An 8,629-nucleotide genomic window follows, 5' to 3' on the forward strand; every position below is an offset into this window, starting at 1 on the left:
GACATCCTGATCATTATCTCCAGGGAAACATACATGGGATAACGCCAGCACGGCCCCCTTCAGAGGAGCCCACATTTTCACTATTTTCGGTTATGGGAAAGTTCCAAACATTAACCAAAATTAATCATTTTGCAGTAAAATATTTGTATACAACCATCCGTTTCATAGACATATTAAAGTAATGAAAAAACATGGTTGTGCTTTGTTCTACCTCGGGTAGGGGTACCTCAACTTTTAGGGGCCCTAGTTCCTCTACTAATTGCCTCACCCTGATTCCGCATGCAAAATGGGAAATTTAGTCTACGTAAAGTGTGCTGTATTTTGACGTAGCCTACTCTAGTTTAGATTAGTCATCCTATATTTTAAGCCTTCATAATCCAATGTACCAGGTGACATTTACTGAGCCAGGCCCTGAGAACAGATTGAACATATGGACATCAGATGGGCAACTCATTAGAAGGTCTATAGGGAAAGACAAGGGCAAGGGCGACTCAGTTCTGCTTTTCGTTGCACACTGAGCCTGAGGCAAACCTCAGATGCAGTGTGTCTGTGTGGCATCCTTGCTGAAAGCCCAAAGGCCGCTCTCTGAACATGACACACATGGCTTCTCTGTCTTGTGTTTCCTCGGTCTGTGAATCCATGGCAACAGATGAATGCTCTATTCAGGATGGACTCCATTACATAATTTGCAAATGGATCAGCAAACAAGGTGTGATGTGAAATTCAAGTTTTTTTTTAAAAGATACAAAATAGGATGTCTTCATGGAGTTTATTTTGAAAGTATATTCCAGAAGAAGACTATGCTTTGACAAAGAAACTTGTCTGATATGCAGCATCTTGTAGTCATAAGGAAAGTAATAAAAGGGCGGTACTAGATCCGCAAACAATGTTATTGTAGGGTAAAACCCAGTTATTATTTCTTTAGTATACTTGCGATGTCCGGTCTTTGTCTTGACAAGATTTTGAATAGGACATTGGCCCCGTCTCAGGTCGGTTAAATGAAATCCTTGCTTCCCTCACTTGCGTCGTTTCCCTGCGTCTAGTCCCTCCCACCAGGGAAGCATGGAGGGACGCAAGGAAACCACGAGAAGCAGGAAAATGAGTTTTAAGAGCAATGGGACGTCCTTTCCTCCGGAGCGTCACGTGAAGCGACGTCCGTTTGTGATGACGCCGCACAGCTGTTCGTCTGACAGCAGTCGTCTACACACTCTGTCCCCGTTATTTTCACAAACACCCCCGCCACACATTTACTGACACAAACATTTGTATCATCTGTTGTAGACCCCAATAAATAAAATAAAATAAGAACTCATTCTCAAAAAAGATAAACGCCATTCTTAAAATGTATAAACGAACAATAGTTTGATTCTGATTCTGATTAATATTGATTAGAGTGCACAATAGAAATAAAATAATTGAGAGAAGAAAAAGAGATATATTATCTATCAAAACCCAGTTAGATTAACATTCATTGGATTGCACACTTTGTTTGTTTGTGTGGATATGTAGCACATTAACATTTTAATAGCACTTAATGACTGACTGAATGGAAATGACAATAAATGAAAATGTAAAACGAAAAAAGCGATCATGAAAATGTTTCCAATAAATGAATACAATGATTTTTGACCACTTTGTTGTTCAGATATATCACATATTTGTAACTAAATGATACATGAATTGAAACAAAACACGGTATAAACTGAGGAGTGAGTCCCGTGAGTTTCATGTGTTTTCTTCACTCCGCTGGGAAACTGCNGTCTAAATGGTGGTCCACAGCCTAAGATGCTGAGTGGTCCGGTTGGGACTGTCTAACTTGGTTTGTAGTCAAAGTCTCTCGTCATGTCAAACCACCTTTTATTTTTTACAATTTGGACAAAGGACTAAGTCGTTCTTTTTATTTTGTAAGGAGTAACACCTGTTTTTACGGATTTAGCAAGGTCAAATAAATGAATTTCAGATGAAAAGTGGTACGTCCTACGACGAGGGAGACATCTACTTATCGTAGTCGTTTGCATTACGGAACTTTGGTATTCTCTGTAATCAACGTTATGTGCAGTGTCGTAACTCGAAACACGTTTCCGACCGGTAGAAATGATGTAGTAGTTCCCAGATAAGTAAAATTATAATTTGGTACAAACTTGTTGCCAGTAATCAGACTTCCATAAAGAGCGTATAAATTTTGTCCGGTTCGATGTCGTGTAACTCATTGTAGTGATTTTAGTCCAATGATCAGAAGGAATATTTGGCATTGGTAAAAAAGATTTTCCATTTTGGACAAACTGGGAAATCTTTTCACTTCACCATGACACAACTAAACAGTAATTACAATTAAGAGTTGGCGTGTTGACGAGTGAAGAATAATTTGATCGTGAGATTTTGCTTAAGTCCTCTGGAAAGTGGAGGTGAATTTAATTTACGTACGAACGTTCTATTTTTACACTCAATTACTAAGTCTATTGTAAAATTCAACGTTTGGTAATTAAATATTCAAAAACAAACTCATGGAGTTACAACCATTAAATGTGTTGAATTATAACAAACATTAGACTTGAGACTAAAGGACGTTAATTAACTGAATGGTTTTTTAAGTTCAACATCATTCATTACGTTAGACCGAAACTATTGGAATTAACAAAGATGTGGAATTCAATTCCTAAATTCAGGTGAGGGCTGAATTGTACGGACCTGTCGTCATGGGCTGTCAATTCTGTTTATATTTATATTTTCCTGTAAAATTGACACTCACAGTAGAAAACAGTAAGTTATATGTCATCTATGCGGAAAGACATCAACGTGACATATCCGTTTAACGACAAGACGGAATTTAATTCGTCGAAACTTGACACTTATCAAGACACCTCCTATGGTCTTCATCATCTCCGATGACACTCTCAGTTTTATGAAACCAATGATAACAGCTATAGCGAAAAATAATTTTTACTTACAGCCACTTCGTCTATTCCTGTACGAAAGAAGCTCCATCCTAGAGCAATAAGATCTCAACAGGTAACTTTTACGTTCGACAACGTCAGTGGGTAAGTCTTATAATAATTAAATCCATTAAAGAGAAAAAAAGGAAGAAAGTCTTTTAGCGTGTTATTTTAACTTCATGCGTGTCTCTTGGATATGCGGTAGGTGACCGGAACAGCACAATGGAACCTCTTTTCCCTTCTCCTGGAAAAGGTTTAGGAACTTTATTTTAATTTTTAGGTACCCGTGTCACCATTTTTTGTGTCCTTTTCGTGACAGAGACAGTCAATGTAGAAACTTCGTATAAACGTGAAAACCGGTGTTTTGGGGTGTAGTTATTAAAGAATTCGTTTACAAGTCGTACCTATCCACAACTGTCGTTACGTACCTTTTTCCTAACACCATGTTAAAACTTTTTCACCGAAGACGAGACGTGGACTGGGTCAATTTATAACTACCTTGGACGTTTTTTTTCTCTTCTATGTCATTTTGTGGAACGTGGCCAAACACTAACGTTTTCAGACAGGTGTACGTAAATTTGGTGACCTTTTCATGAGTTTTGGTGGAGAACAACACAGAAGTCCTGGTGTAACGGTACTACTGTGTGTACGTCTGAGTTATCTTACTTTTGTTATCGTCGCAACGAAATCGTCGACCATTATTACATGACTTAAGGCGATTCTCACTGTCAAATTTTCATATCGTCTATTGGATTAAGGTAATAGAGAATACGCGATTGGATAATAAAATTATCACGAAGTTGTCCCTGTACTTATACGGGGAAGGTAGTCACTGCAGGTGGGGGTCCTAGACTGGTATTGCTACCGTTGGTAGCACCCAGCTCCCTTTGTTACGGAGCTCCGTTCGTAAGATGCATTACACAAGTATGACAAACTTTATTACTGACAGCCGTCACATGTTGTAGAAAACAATGGTATAAAAAAAATTAACTAGCACACACTAGACGTGCTAACCACGGTAACTCTCAATAACAAAACATCAAAATGGCTTTTTGAAATGTCTAAAAATATGAAACCGGTGAGCCAAAAATTTGGATACCGTTTCCGAGTTGAAGCGTACACTACGTCGGTAAATAAACGACACAGGGGTAAAGGGTACCATTATGAGCCGGATGTACACAAAAATAAAAACACCCCGTTAACTTAAACACAATAAATTAGGAAAAAAAAAGTTCTAATTTTAGTTCGAGTCGGGTCAAGAAAGTCCTTCCTGACTTAAATATATGTAAGTGAGGCGTCGACGTACATTGATCGAGTAGTGTCGCAAGGAGCAAATTGGATAATTGTAAAGTGGGAGTAAGAGGTCGTTCGGTTTAGTTGGCACGTACGTCGGGTTTGATATTTCTACCAAGAGGAGAGTAGCGACGTCAGTCGAAACTAAAGTCGCACAAGTATTGTGGAATAGGTTATTTTTTTTTGTTTTGTTTTATGTGTTGGTGACCCGGGCCCACATTAACGTCCAGTCCTACCCTGAACGCAGCACGGGCAACGGCAGGTAAGGACGAGTGGTTTTATGGTTATATTAGTGTTGGTATCTTGCATATTATTCATTTACGGAATATTAAATAATGTAATAGTAATGTTTTACTCTGTCCACTCATTGGTGTGTACTTCTTCCTGTTTCAGAGAGAAAATTAGCACAGGCTGATAATTTCTCTTAAGCAGCAGCCCTTAAGCCAATAATATTCATTTCTATTAACTTTTTATTGTTTTTTTACCGAGTCAACTCATTGGTGTGTATTTCTGTTTCAGAGCGCCGGTCAGAACAAAGTGGCTGATTGGACTTGTGTTCAATGAACAGGCGGGCCAACACCTGTCAATAGACCTGACTCTTCAGCGCTTCAGTGACATCGGTATGTTTTCTTTTTCTAAACTCAGGAGAAATGGAGCAATGTCTCGTGAACTTATGAATCTTATTTGTATGTTGTGTTGTTGCAGTCCACAGTGTGGCAGGTCGCTGTCAGATATTCAGAGAGGGGATGAGCACCTCAGCTCGATACATGTCCCAGAAGGACTTCAGCTGGGATCTGCCTCAGGAGCCTGGCAGGAGGGTTATCAGTCAAGAGCCGCAGCCCTCAGTGAGCACCGCTGCTCCATCTCTGACGAGTCACCAGGCCACAAAGAGATCTCGTTCGCCTCACTCAGAAACTGCCAGCAAGAAGTTTAAATCTGATGAGGGGACGAGCGTGGAAGTGTCCCTCAGCCAATCAAAGAGTGGAGGCCTCAAGAGAGCCCGCACTCCTGAGTCAGAGTCACGGAGCAAGAGGGTCCGAACTGATCAGCTGAGGCCCGCTGAAACCTGAACGAGAAAGAGAGCCCCCCCTCAGCCTCCATTCATTTCATTTTGTAAATAGATGTATATATTGTATTATATATATATATATATATATATATATATATATGTGTAAATAGCTGTATAAATGTACAACATGGAAATTAAATATTTATTTGCAAAGTACACCTGAACCAAAACTAGAGGTATTCTATTCCCTTTTGTGCATTTGATGACATCGTATCGTAGTTTTGGTGTGATTCAACAACAATTTTCACTGCCACCACACCATTACATGAAATTAAACTAATTCCCTGACAGTCTTCATGAATTACAAATCACAAATTGATGCAGAACAACTTAAAACATACACTCCACTACAAAGGACCACAACACGTCTAAAGACATAACATGATCGTAGACTGACCCAAAGGTACTGTGAGGTAAATCATGTACTTTTACTCTACTACATTTATTTAATACTGTTAGTTACTTTTCAGATTTAAATGAATGATGTGAAATATAATAAAGTCTTAAATCAGACTTTAGTTCCACCTGGAGTAAATGCACAAGCTACCCTGCAGTATACAAAGTCATTCAAACTAGCTGCACCTTTACCAGCTTTGAGCTTTGAGCTTTGAGCTTTGAATCAGTATAAAACATATCATATATATTATTCTGAAATGGACCAATCTGCACAATGACTACTTTTACTTTTGCGACCTTTAAGTGTATTTTGATTCTAAAACTCTAAAACTACTTTCTACATTTTGAATATAGGACTTTCTTGTAATAGAGTATTCCTACACTCTGGTACTTCTACTTTTACTGAAGTACAATATCTGAGTACTTGTCCTACCTCTGTAAATAATATATGATTATAGAGGGATGCACAAATGGTCATTGTGTGGGCTTTTAAGGGTAGTTCTGAGTAATGCACAATATAGCCTACTGCTGTTGTTTTTCACCCTTCTAAAGATGAGTACAATTATTTTTCTAAGGTTCTCTATTGCTAGCAGAGGCCATTATTGTGTGTAATGTAAGGTGGCTGCTGTGTTGCTATGCCCACTTAAAGTCAGTGCTATGATACTTTTAAATTCCTAATATCAGACCGGCTACGTTTCCCCATTAGACTTCATGAAATGTCGAAACATTTCTAGGAACCAGTGCTGGCCATTAAATAGGAGGAATAAGATTAAGATTAATAATACAACATATTTTAATGTATCATTGTGAGTTAAGATAAACTCTGTTGATGTATTTTTCAAGATACAGAATATAAAGAAGCACAAAAAAAGCTCCTTATATGAACCATAAAATATAAATTATAAAGCACTTATTATAGTCCAATAATATAACATAAAAAAAGACCATTGTTAACTTGAGCTCTTTTAGTTTTGGTATATATACCTTCTAACTTAGAATATTTTGATGCTGATACTTTTTTAGTAAAGTAACATTTTAAATGCAGAACTTGTACTTCTAATGGTGTATTTCTACACTGTAGTAATACTGCTTTTATTTAAATATCTAAGGTCTTTATCCACCTCTGCTCAGGTCTAGACAGCAATTAACAGCGCAGGACAGGAGGGACACAGCCGACACAGGGCAGGACAGAAAAGGTTGCAGAGGCATTGGCCGCCTTATGATGGAACACCTTCATTACACAGGACAAGACACTTAATTACACCTTCTCACTAAATCACACCTTTTCTAATGTATCACCAAGTCAGGAACCCGTCAAATACATTGTGAAGGGTTTGTGGCCCTGAAGAGAACATCGGATCACAGCAGTGATTTCAGCTAGATACTTTCCTAACTATGACAACAAAAGGATAATGCTGTCATGCTGATTCTTTTATTATTGTTTTAGCAGGTGAAGTTTTAAGAATATATACAAGATCCTAGCGGCTTTCATTTGACCATTTGCACTAAGCGTGTTGGACAGTTGAAGCCAATACAAAGGCTATTTGTTTAGCAGGTATTTGGTCATAAATGTGAGCCGAATGAAATGTCAGGGGATCACCAGTTATAAGGGTTTATCCCTGAAGACCATGAATATCTGTCCTAGATTTCAACGCAATCCATACAGTTGCTGTTCGTCAGTCTGTGTTGAACCCAGACGGGCACTGCCATGGAGCCACAAAGGTGATATCATATTGGTGGTGAGGATGCATGTGATGACACAAAAGCAAGGAGAAACCGATAAATGTGATTGGCATGCTTTGCAGGCCGCTCATTGATCGCTGGCAGCAGAAGAATTCCCAGCTGAGTCTCTGGGCTAATCACACTCTTCCCTCCACATCTTCTACAGACTGTGTGCTGCGGCAGAGGCCGCTGTTCTTGGCACCACCTCGCTAACAAACAGCTGCACTTTCTGAAGGGCAGGACTTTTGTCTCTGCAGGAGGAAGCATATGTTCATAAACACATAAAGACTCACACTTTCATACACAACAAGAATGAACGCCAACAAACTGTTTGGGGGGGAAAAACAGCTCTGATGGCAGATTAAACCACATTTAAATTGTGTGTGGAATTAAATATTAATTACAAGGCAGAATTAAATTGTAATTTTAAGCATAGTTCCGCAGACACCCGTGCAAGTGTCATAAAATCTGTTATTATCTTTCTAGTAGCAATTGCAATGTAGCAAATAATACATGTCCTTTGTGATACAATACATTTACGGCTGCGGACAACAGTCTTGTGTACTGTGTTAGTGTTACAGTTCTTTGTAGTGGGAGGCCTTGCAGCTTAAACTAAGCAATGGAGAGAAGTGCACTAAAGACAGCAGTGTACTGTAGGCAGAGAAGAAAAATGAAAAGCATGTGAAACTTGCCAAATACAATGTCAATGTTGGCTGTTGCAGGTAAAACTTTAAGGTCACCTGCCACTATGACAGATTTTTGTTTTATTAAAAAATACAATTAAATTAACAACATTTAAATAAGTCAGAAATAAAGTTGATTTGTTACATATTTCTGGTTGCATTGACAATTCAAGAGCACAATAGTTAATGAAAAAACTGAATGTAGGAGAGAAGCTGCTCCTGAACAGCTGTCTAATGTAAGCATCACATAAAAAAACTGTACAATAAGTGTCTTAACTGATGAGTGCTGAATCAAATATTTAACAGGCTATTAAAATATGTGGTTTGTAGTAATGTGATGCCCATTAAGAAGCCACACCGCTCTATTAGTTCACTGATAAGTTTCCTGAGCTCTGACGCTGTCCGTGGTCCTGAGCGCTGCACCATTAACTCCGCACCACCGGGGGTCAGTAGGGGGCTTGGCACTGACAACAGGAGCTGTTGGAGCTATATATATCTCTTTATATTATTTAATAGTTTAACATTTATTTTCT

At 38.6% G+C, this 8,629-nt stretch overlaps 1 protein-coding gene across 1 annotated transcript in view; it reads left to right on the top strand.

Moving 5' to 3' along the window:
- LOC104952526 (poly(A) polymerase alpha-B-like) overlaps positions 1 to 5,296 on the top strand; it is a 34,327-nt gene extending 29,031 nt beyond the window's left edge. The window contains exons 2-4 of the mRNA XM_010779365.1: positions 4,399 to 4,488; positions 4,746 to 4,846; positions 4,932 to 5,296. Of these exons, the coding sequence (XP_010777667.1) occupies positions 4,399 to 4,488; positions 4,746 to 4,846; positions 4,932 to 5,296 (556 nt within the window). The remainder of the gene's footprint in view (positions 1 to 4,398; positions 4,489 to 4,745; positions 4,847 to 4,931) is intronic.
- The last annotated feature ends 3,333 nt before the right edge of the window (positions 5,297 to 8,629 follow it).

The sequence above is a fragment of the Notothenia coriiceps genome, unplaced genomic scaffold (assembly GCF_000735185.1).
Source record: "Notothenia coriiceps isolate Sejong01 unplaced genomic scaffold, NC01 NC01_scaffold00000339, whole genome shotgun sequence".
Taxonomy (NCBI): domain Eukaryota; kingdom Metazoa; phylum Chordata; class Actinopteri; order Perciformes; family Nototheniidae; genus Notothenia; species Notothenia coriiceps.